The sequence below is a fragment of the Elephas maximus genome, chromosome 11, assembly GCF_024166365.1.
Source record: "Elephas maximus indicus isolate mEleMax1 chromosome 11, mEleMax1 primary haplotype, whole genome shotgun sequence".
NCBI classification, from domain to species: Eukaryota; Metazoa; Chordata; class Mammalia; order Proboscidea; family Elephantidae; genus Elephas; species Elephas maximus.
In genome coordinates this window covers 67,085,994-67,108,748 of record NC_064829.1, presented here as the reverse complement: position 1 = coordinate 67,108,748, position 22,755 = coordinate 67,085,994, and the positions used below count along the sequence as shown (strand labels likewise).

At 45.1% G+C, this 22,755-nt stretch overlaps 1 protein-coding gene across 2 annotated transcripts in view; it reads left to right on the top strand.

The window, feature by feature from the left end:
* ALPK2 (alpha kinase 2) overlaps positions 1-5,147 on the top strand; it is a 133,293-nt gene extending 128,146 nt beyond the window's left edge. For both annotated transcript variants that reach the window (XM_049900959.1, XM_049900960.1), the window contains one exon: positions 4,852-5,147. In XM_049900959.1, the coding sequence (XP_049756916.1) occupies positions 4,852-5,071 (220 nt within the window). In that variant the 3' untranslated portion in view covers positions 5,072-5,147. The remainder of the gene's footprint in view (positions 1-4,851) is intronic.
* The last annotated feature ends 17,608 nt before the right edge of the window (positions 5,148-22,755 follow it).

Here is a 22,755-nt window from a genome sequence, read left to right as displayed (position 1 = left end):
AGCTTTAATGTGACTTATCTGGCCTGGGACAGCTGCCCAAGACCCATTAGAAGAGTTGATGGCAGGAGCCCAGTGTGAAATGTGAAATGCTGTCTGTAAAGTGTAACTTGTTTACTGCCTGCTTACCCAAAGAGAGGTTGGGGCGAAGGGAATTCTGAAGTGTTTGAGAGCTTTTGAAGGGATATTAGATCATCTTGATCATTTTTCTTCTCCCAAATTCTCTTTAAACTTTTTCTCTCAAGCCACAAAAGTTTTCTGAAAAGAAATGTTTCTTAGAATCCCAACATGGACGACTGATTAAAGAGAGCCTTTCTCTGACGGGAGAGAATTGCCAGTTGCCTTCGAGTCAATTTCGACTCATGGCAACCCCACGTGTGTCAGAGTAGAACTGTGCTCCACAGGCTTTTTGGTGACTGATGTTTCAGAAGCCAATCACCAGTCCTTTCCTCCGAGGCATCTCTGTGTGGATTTGACCCTCCAAACTTGAGGCTAGCGACCAAGCACATTAACCATTATTATTGCCCAGGGACTTCAATAATGATAACAGCGACTCTGTGCTATTTAAAACAGAAGTAAAAAACCCTCCCGATTTGAGGGTCCACCCTTTTTTGGCCAGCAGTGATCAGGATCTTTTAGGGGAAAAGGAGTCATTGTGTCATTTAAAGAAAATGTTCCCCCATGTCTCAGTCCTGGCCATATTTTTGGCTGCTGACACCCCCATAAATGCAACCTGCCTTGATCATTTGCTTAATAAAGTCCAAAGGTGTGATACGATTTTGAGGGTAGGCAGTTATTTATAATCTCATAAAAGAAAAATAGGCAACAGTCATGACTTATTTTAATTCAATTTAACCTGCTAGCTGACCCTTACGAAAGAAGAATATCATATTTCTCCGAGGAGCTAGCAATATGAATATGTCTGGAAACCTGTGGGTGATACCTTAATACCCTTAATCCCTTGGCATTGTTGAATACAATAATGTCAAGTTACAGAGCATGGCAAATAGAATTGTTCTGATAACCAATAACTCATGTTCTAGGTAGACCAAGATGCTAACTCGACCATTTAACACCAAGAAAAATACTTAGTTCTTTAACTGGAGATTTGGAAATTTAACCAAACCGAACCAGCTTTAACCACCGTGTGCAGGTGGCCGGTTCTCCCTGTGTTCAACCCAGTCCTGGGCCAGCAGCTGTTTCTGGGGAGACGGCGAGATTGTAGTCTCGCCACCAGAGGGCACCAGAGTCGATACTTTTGTTAAAAAAAAAAAATTTTTTTTTTTTTTTTTAAGCTTTTGTTACACCACATAAAATAGCTGCCAAAAAAGCCCCACTTCCTGTTGTTGGATTGAAGTAAAACAAAGACAGACTGAGCGTATTTTCTCCCAGTTAGTAAGCACTGGACCAAAAGAAGATGGCTATGAATAGCCACAAAAGGACACCCTCAGAAGAAAGAATGATTCGTGGCACAGGTCAGGCGTCTCTGACGTGGAAACCAAATTCAAGAGACCCTGGACAGAGTCGTGACCGACTTGTCCCCAGTGGAGGGGAAAATGTGAGGGGATGAGGGGCCAATTATCAAGGCCGACGGGTGACGTGGACAGTTGTCTTGAGGACGCAGGCTCCATGGGCGTCTGCATGACCGGCTCTGGTCCTCAGAGCCATGAAAAGAGAAGAAAATAGACTCCCACTTCCGGCTAAGCTGAGTTTCAGAAAAAAGGCTCTGCCCCACACACCAAGTGCAGCCCACTACAGAGCCCTTGTGTGCCCAGGGCAGACGGGGACACCTGCTTCCGGGGTGCTTAGCCAGGTCACTATGACCATACCTGGAGAGGAAAGGCCGGAACAAACTTACAGATGGAAGGAAGTGGATTCTAATGGTCAAGAAGCACAGCCCCAGAACAGGGGTGTGTGAATGTGTGTGCATGCATATATGCACGTGTGTGAGCATATGCATGTGCACACGTGTGTGAATGTGTACGTGTGTGGATGCATGTGCGTGTGTGTCTGGGTGTGTGTATGTGAGTGTGTGCTTGAGTGTGTATATGTGTACATCTGTGTGTGAGTATGCATTGTGACTCTAGGCAGACTATTCAAAGCAATGCATGAATTTGGCAGGAGGGGAGGAGACAAAGGGATCTCAGAACAGAATTTCCTGACATATTTTAAATGCGTCTTGTGACAGAGCTCCTGTCACACACAACATGTAGAATGCCAAGATTCAAAGTACCAGCCTCACAGGCCTAAGGAGGTGGGAAAGGCCCTTTTACTCGCAAAATATCTACTTTCCTGCACTGCCACATTGCCTACAGTTCCTATCCTTGTCACCTAGGGTTTTCAATGGCTGATTTTTGGAAGTGGATCATGAGGCCTTGCTTCTGAGGTGCCTCTGGGTGGCCTTGAACCTCCAGCCTTTCGATTAGCAGCCAAGTGTTTTAACCATTTGCACCACCCAGGGACTCCCAGCTTGTCAATAAAACCCATTGTTGTCGAGTTGATTCCGACTCATAGCGACCCTATAGGACAGAGTAGAACTGCCCCATACAGTTTCCAAGGAGCGCTTGGTGGATTTGCACTGCTGACCTTTTGGTTAGCAGCTGTAGCTCTTAACCACTATGCTACCAGGGTTTCCAGCTTTGTCTGTAGAAGACAAGAAAAGGTCTAGAAAATAGCTAGAAAAAGCAGGAGGTGTGTGTATGTGTCTGTCTGTTTGTCTGTCTAAAGGGAGCTAGAGTGCTGTTTGAAGGCAGAGGGAAGGAGCCTGCAGAGAGGCAAAGAAACAGGGACTAGCTGTGGAATGACGTTCCATAGGTTGTCAGAGGTTGTCACGTAAGGAAGGCCCTGTAATCAGAGCTTCCCAATACTGAATGCATGAGCTTGCCCTACTCTGCCCTCAACCCACCCCAAACAATGGACCAGATGCTCTTGTGAATGGTAAGATGTGAGTCTCTTCTCCAGCCTTAACTGCCTGCCCCATGTCCCACAGGGCCTCTCCGTCTGCTGGTAGAATGAGGCTGGTTCTTTGAGCAACAGAATACCAAGGCTTAGAACAATGGATGAATAGTGGACTGCCTGTTTGATGGGAATCTTATCTCCCATATCTCCTCTTCCACTTGTGGCTTTCCATGAAGAAGCTACAGAAAGAGGGGTGTGAAGGTAGAGAGGAGCTGGGCTCCCAGGACATAGTCAGGTCCTCAGGGGTTGTCAAAAAGGGCAGGTCCTGGTGGGCTGCCAGAAGCCATGCTCCTGTGGCGAAACTGATCTTTTTCATCACAGATGGTGGGAACCATTCTTCAAGGCTCAGGGCTGCCCGGCACTCTACACCAGGTCTAGAGGTAGTACTTTATGGGGTTGCTGGTGAATGTTCTGGGAGGCTGTGGTGTGAACTAGTTGCTTTTCTCCACAGAGATTAGATGCTGTCTCAATGTCAAGCCTCAAGGCAGTACCAAGACAGACACCTGGGACGTGTTTCCAATGTGCCTACACAGGGCGGCTGTGCGTTTGTGATATTCTGTTTGTCTGAGAAGCTCAGGGATTCAGATATTAGGAGTGGACTTCCCCTAGTAGAAGAGTGGGATAAGCTTTCCCTCATATCTGACAAACAGGCCCAGGTGGCCTAGTGTCCCCCAGGGAGTGCTCAGGGATGGGAACACAGACAAGCTAACCTCTTAATCTCTCCCTTGGTGTCCTGCAAGAGAAGATACTAGTTAACATCAGGTCGATTCATGTGGTTCTTTCCCTTCGTTCTATTGATGTGATTTATTACATTGATTGATTTTCTAATGTTGAACCATCCCTGCATTCTCGGAATAAATCCCGCTTGGTCATGGCGTATGACTCTTAATATGCTGTTGGATTCTGTTTGCTAGTATTTTGTTGAGGATTTTCACATCTATATTCACAAGAGATATTGGCCTGTAGTTTCCTTTTTTTGTGGTGCCTTTGTCTGGTTTGAGTATCAGGGTTCTTTTCACTTCATAGAATGAGTTATCTATCTTTTGGACGAGTTTAAACATTATTGGCGTCACGTCTTCTCTAAATGTTTGGTAGAATTCCCCCTGAAGCCATCTGGTCCAGGAATGTTTTTTGTTGGGAGGTTTTTGATCATTGATTCAAATCTCTTCGCTTGTTATGGGACTGTTGAGACTTTCTATTTCCCCTTGAGTCAGTTTGGGTAGGTTGTGTGCTTCTAAGAATTTCCCCCATTTCATCTGTTATCCAGTTTGTTGCCATACCGTCATTCATAATATTCTGTTGTAATTCTCTTTATTTCTATCAGGTCAGTTGTAATGTCACCAATGGGCCATTTTTCAATGATTAAATATATGGAAAACAAAACATTTGTCATTTGAACAATCTTCACATGTACAGTTCAGTGACATTAAATTTGTTCATCCTGTTGTTCAGCCATCACCATTAACCATTCCCGAATTTTTCCATCACCCTTGACAGAAGCTCAGTGTCCCCTAAGTGCTGTGTCTTCCTTTCCGCCTCCCTCCCTGCTGCCCCTGGTAACCGCAAATAAACTTTGATCTCTATACACTTGCCTGGTTTAGATATTTCATACAAGTGACATCACACGATATTTGACCTTTTTATTGTAAAAATATAGATAGCGAAACATTGTATATTTGTCCTTTTGACTGGCTCATTTCACTCAGCAGTGTCAATAGGTCTTTGCCCTCATTTAAGCTCACAGTTTTTGTTTTTTTCCTTTAATTAATCATTGTGTCAACCATTTGGCCATAAGAGATTTTCTGTGCACCACGGTTCCCCCTTTCAAATTTTTCTTTTAAAACTGGTGAAGCAACCTGTTTAAAATGTTATGTTTCCTTCCACCCAAACTCCCAGGTACAAAGGATTTAAAGGGAACTGCTCCATGACCTTCATCGACCAGTTTAAAGCACTGCATCAGTGTAACAAGTATTGTAAAATGCTGGGGCTGAAGTCCCTTCAAAACAACAACCAGAAACAGAAGAAGCCAAGTGTCGCTGGGAAAAGCAAAGTTCACCCAAACTCCACAACAGTGAAGAAAGCAGCACCCGGGACCCTAGCAGAAAAGAAGACCTAACAGCTCTTACTAACGAGCAGTCACCAGCTAACAGCACACACGTCTCGTGAGTGAAACTGCAAACATCCAGAGAGACTCCATGATCCACAGTGGGTGGTGTGACGATCCTTATTCCCAGTCAACTGTGCTCCAGGATGCTTCTAAACCCGTCACCTACTATCTCCGCTGAAATGATTTCACTACAGGATTTGCCAATAGACTTATTGAAAGACTGAATCAATTAGCAGACTCAAAGACAGTCCGCTCTTTGTATACACTCTTAGCATTTCCACTAGCCTGACGTTATGTGTATATTTGTGTATTTGCACATGGTTGTGTTGTCAAGGACTTGGCGCTGAGCAGGACCTGTCCACAGCCAAAACCCTTCCCCACCCCCATTCCTAACCCCGGGACTTCTAGATGACATGCAGCTGCAATGTAAACGGAACATGTAAATTCCTTCACCCGGTCGAGTTGTGCTAATGTCAATTATGGTATTGTTGCTGGAGATGGTTTCCAAAAATTAAGGCCCCTTACCATCCAGTATGAGTCGGAATCGACTCGACGGCACTGGGTGGACCATCCAGTTATCATTTTTTTGTTTAATTAAATTCATATTTAAACAAAAAGTATAAGACGCATATGTCATCATGACACTTTTATCTCTAGAATTTGTGTCCATATTTTAAGTTCCCTTAGGATTTAGAGTTTAGCTTCTGAAAGGTCTTAGCCTTGAAAACTCTATGGAGCAGTTCTATTCTGTACACGGGGGGTTGCCACGAGTCGGAATTAACTCCAACAACAACAATTTCCTAATGGAGTCCCTGGGTGATGCAAACAGTTAATGAGCTCAGCTGCTAACCACAAGGCTGGAGGTTCAAGTCCACCCAGAGGTGCTTCAGAAGGAAGGCCTGTCGATCTACTTGGAAAAATTAGTTATCGAAAATCCTATGGATTGCAGTTCTACTCTGACACACATGGGCTCATCATGAGTCAGAATGGACTTGATGGCACCTGGTAATTTCCTCATAAGTTTACGGGAGCACAAAATATTTAATTCTGTGTTTTTCCCCACACCCCCATTCTTTACATCACTTTCTACTTTGCTCCCTAAGCCCAGGACTGAGCTATATTTGATTACACCAGAGGATGTGTTCAAATCTTGCCTGGGAGACCACCTCACAGGGGAGCCAGCTCCTCTGCCCTCGCCCTGCCCCACCGATCCTCACACACAGAGTCGCCTTCCCTAGCAGAGGCCAAGCCCAGCTGCAGAGAAGATGGGCAGCAGTTCACATGGGGCAAGAGAAAATGGGATAAAGACAGCTCAGGGATGGAGACAGCATCCGAACTGTGTGAGGATATCTATTAACTCATCAGCATTTTGTTTTTTAAGACTGATTTCAATGACTCCCTGACCGTATCCAGAGGAATTGTGAGGCCATCTGTGAGCAGCATGATCAATGCATCTCAAACTTGAGTGTGCACATAAATCACCTGGTTGTGGTTGTTATCGTGTGCTGTCAAGTCAGTTCTGACTCATAGTGACCCTGTATGACAAAGTAGGACTGCCCCATAGGGTTTCCTAGGCTGCAATCTTTACAGGAAGGAGCCTTGGTGGTGCAATCATTAAGCGCTCAGCTGAAGGATGGCGAAAGGTTGGCGGTTTGAACCCACCCAAGGCTCTGTGGAAGAAAAGACCTGGCAATCTGCTCCTGTAAAGATTTCAACCTAGGGTAAAAAAATACCCGATAAAAAAAAATAAAAATAGAAAACTCGTTGTCATGTGAGTTGATTCTGAGTCATAGCAACCCTATAGGACAGAATAGAACTACCCCATAGAGTTTCCAGGGGGCGCCTGATGGATTCAAACTGGTTAGCAGCTGTAGCACTTAACCACTATGCCACCAGGGTTTCCAAGAATACCCAGTGGACGGTTCTGTTCTGTTCTGTTCTATAGGGTCCAGGTGGATGGTACACAACATCAACAAATAGCCAGGTCCTTTCTCCCATGGAACCACCGGGTAGGTTGAAACTGCTGTAGCAGCCGAGCACTTAATCATTGCACCATCAGGGCTTCTGGTGATCACCTGGGGATCTTGTGAATATTCAGGTTCTGATACAGGAGGTTAGGGGCAGGGCCTGAGATTCTACATTTCTGACAAGCTTCCTGGGGATGCCCAGGCTGCTGACCAGAGACCACACTTGAGAGGCCAGTCTAGACCACGGATAGGAGGGTCCTGAAATGTTGAGGGGAGTGAGTAGGCCTCCTAGAGGTCAAATAACATCGCTGGAGGAAGAATCTAGCTACTTCTCGATTGTAATACGTGAAGCAGTGCATTGAGTCCTGCAGCTGCCTGGCAACAGGAAGGAAATGCCTTGTCAGTGAGGCACTCATACAAGCAACACTGACAACCCAAGGATGGTTGAGATGGGCTCCCATAAGAGACTCCTGTATTCTCCTACTTTAAAATACTAATCTCTTCAGGCCCACAGTTTTGATTTTTTTTTTTTAGAAAGGGAACAGAGGCAGGATTTTTGTTTTAAAAAGGGATTTGGAGGTGAAAATACTCCAGCTAGTTGCATTTCATCTTTTTCAGAAAATCTGCCATCTCCTGCCTTGCTTCTGAAGCGATCCCCTTGGCTTATAGATTTTAAAATGCTCATTTTTCTACAAGGCAGCCTGTAGCCTGTGTTCCTGACAGAGATCCTACAGATAGATGCATTTAGCAGCAGAGTTCTAGAAAGTTCCACAACAGCAAAGGCACAGGGCACATTTTGATTGGAATTCGCCTTGATGTATAACAGAGTGAGTGTGACCAGAGCCCTCTAGACAGACCTGGGTACTTTCTTTAGTAATAACTTGTAATTAAGAAAAAAAAAAAATCAACACAAGTGTTTGAAAAATTTAAATATATAGAGAGGTATAAAATAAAAAGTCCAAGTCATCCTGCGACCCTCCACTTCTAAATAGTTTTGAGTCTTGACTTAGAGAGACAGTGGAGGGAATGGATTTTCTGTTCTCAGATTTTATGTTTTTCTGTCAGCCCATGGGGTACCTCGTTTTGGGTGGAGTTATCCCTTCCTCGTTTTACAGATGCCTGGATTTTTTTTTGTTCTCATTTTTTTTCACTCAAAGTGCCCTTATTGTTTATTCTAATCAGATTTCATCTGTTTTAAAACATTTGGAGAACCAAGGACAGAAGGGACACTGGCAGTGGGACTTGTCCCAGCCAGGCCTCTAAGGGGTGGCCTTGTGTGGGGCTATTTTGCCGTCCGCCCAGCCACTCAGCCCTGCCTGTTGGGAGGTAAACGGTTTTTTTCCTGATGCGGCCAAGTAACAGGCATGTGCAATGGGCTCTCTTACACCAAAGAGCTTGTTCTGGGGTCTTGTTACCATTATTTTAGCTCAGTTTGCAGCATGGCCAGTTTCCATTGATTTTCTCACTTGTCTCCATAACTGTACAACTTTGTTTTTGTTGTTGTGGTGGTGGTGTGCTGTCAAATCGATTCCAACTCATAGAGACCTCATGTGACAGAGCGGAAAACTGCCCCATAGGGTTTTCTTGGCTGTCATCTTTATAGGAGCAGATTGCTAGGTCTTTCTCCCATGGAGCCACTGGGTTGATTCATACAGCCAACCTTTCGGTTAGCAGCTGAGCACTTAACTGTTGTGCCACCAGAGTTCAATAACATTGATACAAAAAAAAAAAAAAAAAACATTGCCATCGAGTCAATTCCAACTCATAGCGACCTTATAGGACAGAGTAGAACTGCCCCACAGGGTTTCCAAGGAGAAGCTGGTAGATTTGAACTACTGACCTTTTGGTTAGCAGCCAAACTCTTAACCACTATGCCACCAGGGCTCCATAATGTTGATAATAGGCCTAAAAACACAATGAAATCCCAGCCTAGACACTGAGCTAGGAGCCAGGACAGCCTTGTGGGTGCAGCTGGGGATTTTGTGCCTCCATGATGCCTGCAGTGTGTAAGTGCCTCGGTTTCATGCTTTCATAGAGGGCTCCAAGATGGAGCTCTGAGACTGCAGATGACACGAACACATGGGCCTGTGTTTCTAATTGCACTATCACTAATGAGAATGGCAGGGAAACCATGCCTTCTTGCCAGTGGGCATCATGTTCTGGAGAGGTCTGGTTTGGGATGCGTGGATGGTGAGCTTGTGTTATATTTCATGTTATCTTTATTATACCAGTGCCTCCCCAGGCGCGCTTCTGACAAGGTCCATAATAGCAAACGGTTCTTATGAAAAAGAATGCCAAAAGAAGTAACAATTATTTTCTAATTAGAAAATGCTCTCTTTTCTAAAAATACACACTGCTTTGTGTGTGTGCTGGGCATGTGCTCCACTGGCTGTGATGGGAGGAGCCTGTCAACCCCCTGGCTCAGGCTTGTTGTCTTTGCGTTCATTCTGCTCTGCTGGACCATGTGTACCCAAGTGAACAGACTGAATTTCTCTCCCAGTTAAATCTGCATATGCCACTGGGGCTTGAATAGTTTAAAAAAATTAGAGAGATACAGAACCCTCTTCTGCCTCCCAGCACAGGGTAGATTTTCCAACTCATTGCTGGAGCAGCTCTGAAATCCTTTGAGAACCTGCTTGTTCTAAAACTACTTTATAAAAGCTGAAAGGCAAGATAGAAGCCAATTCCACGTGTATGACCATGTGGTCATGTGTTCATTTTATGATGAAATGAACGAGTGTATACAAGTACTAATTGTACTCATAGGTCAAGAGGTTTTTTTTTTTTTTTTTAATTCTATTTTTCCCAAGAGACCAAAATGGTCCCAGATAGAAATCATGTGTGTGTGTAAGAGGCTTTTTTCAGAATTATTTGTTCTTTTTTGTGTGTGCTTTAAGTGAAAGTTTACAAGTCAGTCTCTCATACAAAAATTTGTATACACCTTGCTAGGTACTCCTAGTTGCTCTCCCCCTAATGAGACAGCACACTCCTTCTCTCCACGCTGTATTCCCTGTGTCCATTCAGCCAGCTCCTGTCCCCCTCTGCCTTCTCATCTCCGCTCCAGACAGGAGCTGCCCACATAGTCTCATGTGTCTATTTGAGCCAAGAAACTCACTCCTCACCAGTATCTTTTTCTATCTTATAGTCTAGTCCAATCCCTGTCTGAAGAGTTGGCTTTGGGAATGGTTCTTGTTTTGGACTAACAGGTCTGGGGACCATGACCTCCGGGGTCCTCTTATCTCAGCCAGACCATTAAGTCTGGTCTTTTTATGAGAATTTGAGGTCTGCATCCCACTGCTCTCCTGCTCCCTCAGGAGTTCTCTGTTGTGTTCCCTGTCAGGGCAGTCATCGATTGTAGCCAGGCACCATCTAGTTCTTCTGGTCTCGGGCTGATATAGTCTCTGATTTATGTGGCCCTTTCTGTCTTTTGGGCTCATGATTGTGTCTTTGGTGTCCTTCATTCTCCTTTGCTCCAGGTGGGTTGAGACCAATTGGTGGTCGCTCGCTAGCCTTTAAGACCCCAGACACCACTCACCAAAGAAAATCAATATGATCTTGATCAGAGATGATCAAGAAGAGCCAGTCTGTCAGCTTCCATTTTAGGGCCCAGAAATATCAGAACCCATTCTATTGAGATATCTCCCCCTTCACCTTCCTCTCTGTCCCTCTACATCTAATGAATGACAAGATGGTGGCTTGTTATTGTGAAACATTGCCCATAATACTTTCTTTGGTGTCCCAGTCTTGTACCACGTAGTAAAGTATGTTCAGATTAGAAGCCCGGGTCAGAGGCAAGAAAAGTGGTGTGTGACCAGCCCCCTTCAATGCCTCCTCCTTCCTGGTCATATAGTGGGAAACGTGGCCCACAGAAATGTTTCCCTTTCTCTTGTAGTCCACCCACACCTCCAGCCTTCACCATTCCCAAAGAAAGAGCCACATTTGGTGCCTCAGTTCCCTTTCCTATAATTTTAGAGAATTCTCTGTTGTTGATGTTAGGTGCCGTTGAATCAATTCGGATTATAGCGACCCCACATGACGGAGTAGAGTTGTACCATAGGGTTTCCTAGGCTGTGATCTTTATGGGAACAGATCACCACATCTTTCTTCCACTGATTGGAGCCACTGGGTGCGTTCAAACTGCCAACCTTTCAGTTAGCAGCTGAGCACTTAACTGTCATGCCACCAGAGCTCCTTAAAGAACTCTCTATCCTTCCTGAAAGCTGGAAAGGTGTGCATTGTCATCTGTAACCACAACTGTCCCCAAATGCCAAGGCCCAGCTCCCTCTTCCTGTCCCAACCTCCCACAGTGTGACCTCAACATCCTAACTGAAAAAACTGTCCTCTGTCCTCTCTGAGCTGACCACCAGTTTAAAATCGAGTCACCACCTTGCAGCTCTCATCCCCTCCCTGCTAGATTTCCCCCTTAGCTTCTTGTTGTTGGTTGCTGTTCACTGGGGTCTACTGCCTCTTTCCTCGCTGGCCTCAATGCCTCAGCATATTTATTCCCCCTGCACTGCGGAAAAGGCAGAGAGAGGTCACGAGTTGGGTCACTCGTTATTCAACATTGAATTTTCCAGAGTGCTTAGGTTGTGTTTCATCAATTAACACTCATCGGTTCTATTTTTACCCTTTTATATGGATTGCATAGCAACTCAATAGAATGACCACAGTTCATCCTCAGAGAACTAACAGCAAACCCCATGCTTTTATATAATGTATGTAGATATAAATATGTGCATATATTTATATCATCTGTAGACATACATCCAGTGAACAATCTTAAACACATAGCATGAGAGTGGGTGAGCCAAAGGTCAGTTGCTGTTCTCTCCCGCAGGCATCTTTGGGGTCTGTGGGCAGGTGAACTCTGCCACTGCCCGGAGCCTGGGCTTTGCCTTTCCCACCCGTCTGCAGCTCTGGGAGTCCTTTTCCCCTTTCTGAGGAAGGCAGCTATTGACATAGGCAATTGAAAGGGAGGGTCTGTCCACACTTGGGAAGGGGCTCACTAGTTTCAAACATGGGTAGGTGTTGGGACATGCTGTCCAGAACACTCCAGGGGCCAGAGCAGACAGCTGTCATGGAAATGCCACCACACAGTGATGGTGTGAAAGGCTAAAGTAACTCCCAAAGTTGCAACACATGCTCCACAGAGAACAGCTCAGCCTCCAGGGGGCGCCCTCCATAGGGTCCCCCAGGCCCTGTCCTCCCAGCATCCCAAGCCCACATGCCTTCATGTCCTACCCTTTCCCCAGGGCTCTCTGCTGCTCCCAACCCCAGTCCAGGTTAACATCTCTACTCCACTCCCTGGGTAGGAAGAGAAAGCTTCTTACTCAAGTCGTAGTCACATCAAATCTGTACCTTGGTTCTGAAAAGCCTGTTGGGGAAAAAATTTAAAACGGCACTTTGTTTTATGCCTTTTCTTTTTCATTCTGACTACAACAATCCCATTTCTCCTTGAGGATGTATTAGATCTCTATGTCTCGACTACCAGAACAGTACATGTGAGGAAGCGAGAAAAAAGAAAAGCTGTACAGGTAATTTCATCCCTTCATGCCTCTGCTCCTGCAATGCCATCTTCCAGGAATGCCTTGCCTTCCATTTCCTTCGAGCTCATATCTGTCACCTCCTCCAGGAAGCTGTCCAGATTTTGGGCTGTTTTTATTCTCTCCAGAAGACCTGAACCCAACTCTTTCTCCGTGTCTGGGTATCCCCAGTGGACACATAGCTGAAAAAATTAATTCCATTTTTTTAATGCATAAAAATAAATAATGGCCAACAGACACAATAGTTGGACCAATCAGAGGAGGGACCATAGAGACTAAAAAACAAAAACAAAAACTTGTTGCCACTGAGTTGATTCCAACTCACAGCAACCCTATAGGAGGACAGAGTAGAAGTACCCTACAGGGTTTCCTAGGTTGTAATCTTTACAGAAGCAGATTGCCACATCTTTCTCCTGCAGAGTGGCTGGTGAATTTGAACTGCCAACCTTTTGGTTAGCAACCAAGCACTTAACCACTGAGCAACCAGGGCTCCTTTCACAGAGACTCAATGGAAGGCAAATGTCCCTGCACTGCCAGGCATCCAGCAGGGCTTGTCTTACAGACAGGAAGTGAATATTTCCTCATTACTGCTTCCCTTAAATTAAGGTATTGTGCTTACATGGAAATGTTGATATTCTCTCTCTCCTCTGTTACCAGAGGCTTCCAGTGTGATTGCTCGCAGTTTTTGACCATGAAAGCACAGAGTGGGAGCATGGTAGGTTACCTAAAAGCCCTTTTAAATCTAGGATGTGCTATGAAGTGAGAACCGAGGCCACAGCATGGAATATCTTTCACCTGGATCCAGCCATACCTGAATCCTACCCACACCTCAGACAATTCAATTAGGTTAGACAATAATTCCTTTTTTGCTAAAGCTAATTGGGGTTGGGTTTCCATTCCTAACAACAACAAAAAATTGCCCTTGCCACAACAGACCCCTGGTTTCTCTCCTGGTTCTACTACTGATTCACAGATTCATTATATAAACTTGAAAAAATGCCTAAAGCCTTTAGACTTCAAATCCCTTCCCAGAAACTCTGGTGACTTATGTAATTATTTTCTTCCTAATCTTGACCAACTAAGAAGAGTGCAGACACAGCAGTTTCTCACAAATGAATGTTGTATTGTCCTCTGGGAAAATTCTTCCCTAGTTCTGGGCCCAATATAATTTTGTAGCACAAATCCCATAAGTCATATAGCCATACATATCAGAAGTTCTTTGTGAAAAGCACTGGTAGCTGCCTACCCAATACCCATTCTCCTTAGTCAATATCCATTCTCACTGTCTTCTTTAGTAACAGAATCCAATTTTGTTCATAGTGGTAAGACCCTTAGCTCCTTTGCATCTATGAATAGTCATATATCACAGTTCTGACCAATGAAATCTAAGCAGAATTCTCTGAGTGGGGCTTCCATGAGAGTTCTTTAAAGGTGATTGGCTTATCCTGATAGAAAAGGAGAAAAATGTAGAACAGAACTTCAAATTCTTAAAGAATCCAGACTTACTGGACCTGTTGAGCTGGAGGAGTCCCCAAGATTGTTGCCCTGAGTTACTCTTCAAACCTTGAATTGAAATTATCCTCTAAAGTTACCTTTAAATTAAGTCATAGTTTAGCTCAAAAGGTAAAGATTGTCACCCTCACGTATTGAGTTCTTCTAAAAATATATCTATATGAGACCAAATGGAAAGCAGCTATTTTAAAGCATAGATGGAAACCTTGGAGGGCAGAGTGTTTAAGTCCTTGGAAATGAAGCAACTGGAACGGAAACACGAGGATGTTGACATGATGTGAGGAATGTAACCAATGTTACCCATCATTATGTCTAGAAAGTCTTGAATGGAGGTGGGTTTTGCTGTGTGTATTTTCCCCCAAAATAAAATATTAATTAAAAGTGGGGGGGATTGACTCATAGGGCAGCTACCCTCTTTGCCCTTTATCCTTCAAGTTTTTTTTTTCCTGAAACATGAACATGATAGCTGGAGCTCTAGTGACCACATTGTGACCATGAGGACATGATAGAGTGGACATCTAGAAGGAACCCAAATTGAAGACATTATGGAGCTGCTGGCCCAACCCTAGGCACTCTACCTTCAGATTTTTTATTAGAGAGAAAAAGAAAGCTCCCTTTTGTCTAAATCACTTGCTACTAGGTGCACACTTTTATGTAAATCGTTTCTGTTTTAAAACAAAGCTCTCTCAGTCTTTCAAAACAGCGCATCTTGCTAATACCTTCTTTTACTACCCAAACCCAAACCGGTTGCTGTTGAGTTGATCCTGACTCCTAGTGACTCTATAGGACAGAGTAGAACTACGCCATAGAGTCACTGAGGAGAGCCTGGTGGATTCTAACTGCCAACATTTTGGTTAGCAGCCATAGCACTTAACCACTACGCCACTTGGGCTTCCTCTTTAACTATAACCAAAAAAACCAAACCCAGTGCTGTCGAGTCGACGCTGACTCACAGCGACCCTACAGGACAGACTAGAACTGCCCCTGTAGTTCCCAAGGAGCGCCTGGTGGATTCAAACTCCTGACCCTTTGGTTAGCAGCCATAGCTCTTAACCACTACGCCACCAGGGTTTCCTCTTTTGCTATAGCAGCATTCAGTCTTGGCTGCCCGCTAGAATCACTCGGGATGCTTTAAAGACGCAGATGCCTGGGTCCTCCTTAAAGATTCTTGTGTAATTAGCCTGGGAAATGGCCTGGACATTGGGATTTTTAAAAGCTTTCTGGCTGATTCTAACTGTGCAGCCAAGGTTGAGAGCATTCTGCCGTTCTCTTTTCCAAGGCAAGAGTAAATGGGTTGATTGATTCACTCAGTTGTTCTCTCATGAATGAGTTCTGCTGGGGGCCAGACCTGTAGCCCAGTGCTTCTTAAGCACCTGGAGGACTTGTTAAAACCCAGGTTGCTGGCCCCACCCACAGAGTTTCTGATGTAATAGGTCTGGGGGTGGGCCAGATAATTTGTATTTCTGACAGCTCCCAGTGATTCTGATGCTGCTGGTCTGGGAACCACAGCTGTAGCCCTTGAGGTGTGTTTTCTCTTGTCTCAGCCTCATCCTTCTGTGCCCTTTTCCTGATCTCCCCGTCCCCCCCAGGCCCCAAGTGCCCTTAGGTTTGCTTTACTCTTTACCTACTGTCCTAGTCACCAGTGCTGCTGTGACAGAAATACCACAAGTGGGTTGCTTTAAAGAACAGAAATTGGTTTTCTCACACTTTAGGAGGCTAGAAGTCTGAATTCAGGGCACCAGCTCTAGGGGAAGGCTCTCTCTCTGTCGGCTCTGGGGGGAGATTCTTGTCTCAGCTTCTGTAGTCCCAGTGATCCTTGGTTCCATGGTGATTGTCACATGATATCTATCTTCCTCCACATTTGTGCTTGCTTGTCTCTGTGTCTACGCTGCTCCTTATAACTAGAAGTGATCAGGTGTAGGACACATCCTACGCTGGTATGGCCTCATTAACGTAACACTAGATTGCATTATGGAAAGTGATTACATTACATCCATAGGTGTAGGGGTTAGGATTCTAACACATATTTTGGGTGGACACAATTCAATCCATATGTCTTAGGCTGGGTTCTCTAGAGAAGCAAAACCAGTAATGCATATAAATTATATAGAGAGATTTATAGTAAGGAAACAACTCACGTGATTATAGGGGTTGGAACGTCTCAGGTCCTTCGATCAGGATAGAGTCCTTCCCCAATTTATGGAGCCGCAGAAGCTGGTGAGCCCAAGATGAGCAGGTCGGAGAGCAGGGACCCCCCCGCAACAGGTTGTGACTGTCGAGGGATCCCCAAGGTCGACAGGCAAGACAACAAGTTTTCTCCTGAGTCACTTAGCTGCAGGGGCTGGTGAACCCAAGACAGGCAGATCGGGGAGCAGGACTCTTGCTCACAGGCCGTGAAGATCGGCGAACCCCAAGATGGACCGGTAAGCTGCTAGCTCAAGTCCCAAGAACCAGAGGTCAGACAAGACACAGCTGCTGGATGCAGAACAAGCCAGCAACCTTTGCAAGGTGAGGAGAAAGGAAGTAGGTGGCAGAAGGCGGAGAGATGAAAGCTGAGGGGGCGGTGAGCCGCCACAGGCCCCACCCCCATCAGTACCGCTCAGCAGATTATCATGGGGGTGATCACATATCAAATTTCAACAGGAAAGTGATCACAACATTATACAACTGCCCAAACACTGAGAATCATGGCCCAGCCAAGTTGACACACAATCTTAACCATCACACCATAATACTGACTGCTAATAGCAGAACAAAAAGCTTGTTCCCTTCTAAAGGAATTTTAGGCAACACCACCCTAGAAGCTTACTCCAGGACTCTTCCCTCGTCTTTTGTCTGAATAAGCCTCACTTGTATTCCAAGTCTCCACTTCGACGTCACCTCCTCCAGAAAGTCTTCCTTGAGCCTCCAAATCTGTGTGCTCAGAGTCCCTGATACTTGTATCTCCTTGTACTTGGATGTAATTGGTGGTTGAATCTCTATTCTCCTAAAGACAGAGATGTGTTTTCTCTCTATATGCCCAGGTCCCAGCACATGGCGGGGCGGTTAAACCAAAAACTAAACCCATTGTTGTCGAGTCAATTCTGACTTACGGCGATCCTACAGGACAGAGTATAGCTGCCCCATAAAGTTTCCAAGGAGCACCTGGTAGATTCGAACTGCTGACCTTTCCGTTAGCAGTGGTAGCTCTTAACCACTACGCCACCAGGGTTTCCACATGGAGGGTACTCAGTAAGTATTTTCCATGCATGAAGGAAAGAGGGTGGCTTGTGGCACTTAGGGCTCCGCTCAAGGGGAGGATGAGTAGGGCTGGGCTAGCTGAAGCCAAGGGAGGCAGAGGCCCTGGTGAATCCTTCCTTTCGAGGTTCCCTTGGGACTTGAAGACTTCCCCGTCCAAGCTCAACCCTGCCTTGTCTGCCCCTCCCTCCACAGGCTCAGGTCAAGTCCCTATCACATTTTTCAACTTGATCCCAAACTCGGTCCTCGCCTCTCTTCTCAAACCTCCAAACATGTTTGGCTGGTGCAACATTTAGTGTTATTTGACTCAGTAAGATTTGCCCTTTCAACACCCCTGAGCCTCCGCTCATTTCTACCTCTTGTTCTGAAGTTCCCAGTCAAGAAGTATCTCTTTAGAGCAGAGGTTCTCAACTGGGTGGGAGTTTGATTTTGCTCCCCAGGGGACATTGGGCAACGTCTGGAGACATTTTTGGTTGTCACAAATGGAGGGCTACTGGCATCTAGTGAGTGGAGGCCAGGGATGTTGGTGGACATCCCAGAGTGCAAAGGACAGCCCCCACAACAAAGACGCATTTGGTCCTAAATGTCAGTAGTGCCAAGACTGAGAACCCCTGGTCTAGAGGACACCGTTCCCTTTTAAGGCCCCACTGAGTGTACAGGGAACACTGCTCTTGCCCAGCAGTGCTATGTGGGTTAGTTAGTGTCGGTTAGCTAGTGTTAGTGTTGGTTAGTCTATAACAACAGTCTATGGGCTGGACCTAAGGTTTCTTAAGGTGAAAAAGTCTGAAAATTCTTAAAATAATAGTAATAATTATAAATGCTCAACATGGCACTGGTGTGAGTGGCACTAGGCTGGCCCTCTCTGAGGCAGGGCAAGAGTGGAACAGAACAGAGAGGAGCTGGCGTCTCTCTTCATGTCTCAGAAAGAGAGGTACTTCAGCTCCTATTGCAGAGGAGCTTCTTGGAATGTTGCTCCTCCTGACAGGAAAGTCCTTTCAAAGCTGAGGAAATGGAGAAGACCAAGTTTCCTTACGCAAACTACTCTTGGAAAGGACTGTGACCAGGGTCGTTTCTGATGGGTAAATGGCCCATAAGAAACCCTTGGTGTTTTCTCCCACAGCTGGGTGGCCTCACCCAGTTGGCCAAGGCTCAACTACTCCGAGAAAGGAGGAAGAGGCCTTGGCAGAAAAGGACTCCCGCAGCACGGACTCTTGACAGAAGATGTAAACCAGGCTGCACACACATGAAGATGCACATCTGAAGCCGTTGGCCTGGGTCCGGCAGGCTGCTCTTCCCAGAAGAGAGCAGTTTCTCTGCTGACGAGCTGGGGAGGCTTAGCACGGCCCAGCCTGCAGTTTTCCCTGCCTGGAAGAAAAGAGTCACCGGGTGCCTGCTCACGCTGAGGAGCTGCTGGTTTATTTACAAGATTCCAGAAGTGGCAGAAGGGAGGAATCTTCCAGAGATGCAGAGAGCATCTCAGTGAATACCCAGCTGGAGTATTAAGCAAATAGGCTTCCCAAGGTATTAGGGAGCCAACGGCACAGACAGAAAGCTTGACATGAATTTAGGCAAATGACGCTGTTGCTTCAAATCAGAGCTCCTTGGCCTTCTGAAGGTCAGGGGCACAGTTGAAGATTAAATGACAGCTCTGGACCCTCACCCCTAAAAGTGCATCTCTGCAGAAAATATCCTTTTCAGCTTCAGGAAATTAAGGAATCACTTCAATTCACTCCTGGCTCCTGGCTGGACAAGCAGCCATGCTTTGGACAAAACAGCAGCAGCTCAGGCTGGCACCAGGTGTGAGCTGTTCACAAGGCAGATGTTCAGATGATTCAAGACAAGGAGTTTGGCAGGAAAAGTGGTCCGTGAGCAACAGAGAGGGGCAGCCACATAATTTCAACAGAACGGACAGCGTCTCAAACAGAATATTAATTAGCACTGATGTGGTCTGGAAACCCTGGTGGGTGGTGTAGTGGGTAAGAGCTATGGTTGCTAACCAAAAGGTCAGCAGTTCAAATCCACCAGGCGCTTCTTGGAAACTCTATGAGGCAGTTCTACTCTGTCCTGTAGGGTCACTATGAGTCGGAATTGACTTAATGGCAACAGATTTTTTTTTTTTTTTTTTTGATGTGGTCTAGTGAGTTGGGACATGGCCCTGGAGATGTGCATAACATTCCTGACTTTATCAACCATCCAGTATTCGACAAATATTTATCAGGAGCATATTCTTTGATTGGCACTGTTTTGTGTGCTGGGGATAGAGGAAGGTCCTTGTCCTTGTGTGTCTGACATTCTAGTATGAAAGATAGAAAATAAGCAAATAAATGCATGGTATCAGGTGGTGAAGTGAGCTTCAATGATGGGCAGGTTTCTCTGAAAAGACAGCTTGGAATAGAAACATGAAAGAAGTGAGGAGTGAGGCAAGTGTGTATCTGGGGAAACAGCCCAGGTAGAAAAAAACAGCAAGTGCAGATGTCCTGAGGCAGGAGCCTGCTTGGCATTTTGAGGAACAGCAAAGGGGTAGGAGTGGCATGGGGGAGCAAGGGGAAGAGGAAGAGAGGATGAGGCCTGTCTCAGGGATACATGGGGTCTTTTTATTCCCACTGGAATGGGAAACTATTGGAGGACTTTGAGCAGAATGACATGATCTAATTTAGGTTTGAAAAATGAATCAGCATCCAGTGGAGAGAATCAAAAGGTAGAAGGCATGGTCAACACTCTCATGACAGTTACAATCCATTACATTTCCTTGCCTTATCAGATAAATTACCTAGTCTTCTTTGGTCTTGATCCAAAATCCAAAAAACCAAACCAGTTGCCGTCGAGTCGATTCCGACTCATAGTGACCTTATAGGACAGAGTAGATAGTTTCCAAGGAGCACCTGGTGGATTTGAACTGCTGACATTTTGGTTAGCTGCTGTAACACTTAACCACTACGCCACCAGGGTTTCCTGGTCTTGATCAGGGATTGGTAAACTTTTTCTACAAAAGGGCAGGTAGTAAACATTTTTGGCTTTGTGGGCCATGTGCTCTCTGTCACAACTACTGAACTCTGCCACTGGAGCGCAAAAGCAACCATAGACAACATGTAAATGAACGAGTGTGGCTGTATCCCAGATGACCAACCTTCCTGGTTTACCTGGAACAGAGTGGATTCAGTGCTAAAATTAGGACAGTCCCAGGCAAACAGGGAGAGTTGTTAACTTCCAATAAAACTTTATATATGGACACCGAAATTTAAAATTCATATAATTTTCACATTATAAAATACTATTCTTTTGATTTTTTTCAACCGTTAAAAAATGTAAAAACCTTTCTTAGCTTGTAGAAAAAAGGTGGTAGAGCATATTTGATCCATGAGCCAGTTTCCCAACCCCTAGTCTTAAAGATCCCATCATTAAAATGCATGACTACTGAAGAGCAGTCATCATGCCTGCCTTGCTCATGTGTTCCACATCCACCCTGGTACCAGGGACCTGCAGTCCCTGTCTATCACTCCAGCTTCATCGCCTCCTCACCTGCCATGGTCCTGCATAACAGCTTGTTCAAGTTCATAGGCTATTCCAAACTCTATCCCACCCAGAGACTCTACACATGCCGTCCCTTTGCCTGAGAGCTTTTCCTCTACTTTTTCATCAGGAGATTGGAGAGCTCCTGCTCGGAGTAAGGTTTGCAGACAATTAGGAAATAGTGTTGGACTCTCTTATACAAACCCCGTTTGTTTTTTTTTCTGCTCTAAAGGTTTACTAGCAGCCTATGGTGTGGCCTGGAGAGAACATTCTGCCCCAATGGACACAAACAGTTTAAGGCAACCAGATTCTCTGGCTCAGGAATCTAGAACAGAGATACAGCAGATCCAGGGAGGGAGGAAGTCACTTGGTAGCACATGAAGAAACTGAAAAGACACCTGGAAAAGAGGCAGGCAAACAACTGGGGCCATAAGACCCAGAATTAGCAAAAGATATGAGTAAGCAATGGTTACAGATGAGCTGTAGGTAAGGATGGAGACAGTTATGGTGTCAAGAAGAGCAGTAGGAGCAGAAAAAGGGAGCAAACATATCACTGTAATGTTAGAAACTTGATGACCTTCTGCAGCCTTGGGGGTGACCAGATACTCCAATCTCTGGGGCTCTCATGAGCCCTGACTGTATACCCATTTTCTGCGAGCCTCTGCCTGTGACTGTCTGGGAGCTCCCATGTGACTCTTGTCCCCTTACTGCTATGTGGACCCTTCCCACAAAACTCTCCCCAGCACAGTGCCTTGTAAATAGTAGGTGCTTAAGAAATATTGCTGTAAGAATAAATTACCGACATTCAGGTAGCTAATAGATACATGAGGAAATGCTCACGATCATTAGCCGTTACAGAAATGCAAATCAAAACTACAATGAGATTCCATCTCACACCAACAAGGCTAGCATTAATCCAATAATAACAATAAATGTTGGAGAGGTTGTAGAGAGACTAGAACACTTATACACTGCTGGTGGGAATGTAAAATGGTACAACCACTTTGGAAATCAATTTAGTGCTTCCTTAAAAAGCTAGAAATAGAACTACCATATGATCCAGCAATCCCACTCCTTGGAACATATCCTAGAGAAATAAGAGCCTTTACACGAACAGATATATGCACACCCATGTTCATTGCAGCACTGTTTACAATAGCAAAAAGATAGAAGCAACCAAGGTGCCCATCAATGGATGAATGGATAAATAAATTATGGTATATTCACACAATGGAATACTACGCACAGATAAACAACAGTGATGAATCTGTGAAACATTTCATAACATGGAGGAATCTGGAAGGCATTATGCTGAGTGAAATTAGTCAGTTGCAAGGGGACAAATATTGTGTAAGACCACTATTATAAGAACTCGAGAAATAGTTTAAACAGAGAAGAAAATATTCTTTGATGGTTACAAGAGGTGGGAGGGAGGGAAGGAGGAAGAGGGGCATTCACTAATTAAATAGTAGATAAGAACTACTTTAGGTGAAAGGAAAGACAACACACAATACAGGTGAGGTCAGCACAACTGGACTAAACCAAAAGCAAAGAAGTTTCCTGAATAAACTAAACGCTTCAAAGGTCAGCATAGCAGGGGCGGGGGCTTGGGGACCATGGTTTCAGGGGACATCTAAGTCAATTGGCATAATAAGATCTATTAAGAAAACATTCTGCATCCCACTTTGGAGAGCAGCATCTGGGGTCTTAAATGCTAGCAAGCGGCCGTCTAAGATGCATCAATTGGTCTCAACCCACCTGGAGCAAAGGAGAATGAAGAATACCAAAGACACAAGGGAATTATGAGCCCAAGAGACAGAAAGGGCCACATAAACCAGAGACTACATCAGCCTAAGACCAGAAGAACTAGATGATGCCCAGCTATAACCAATGACTGCCCTGACAGGGAACACAACAGAGAACT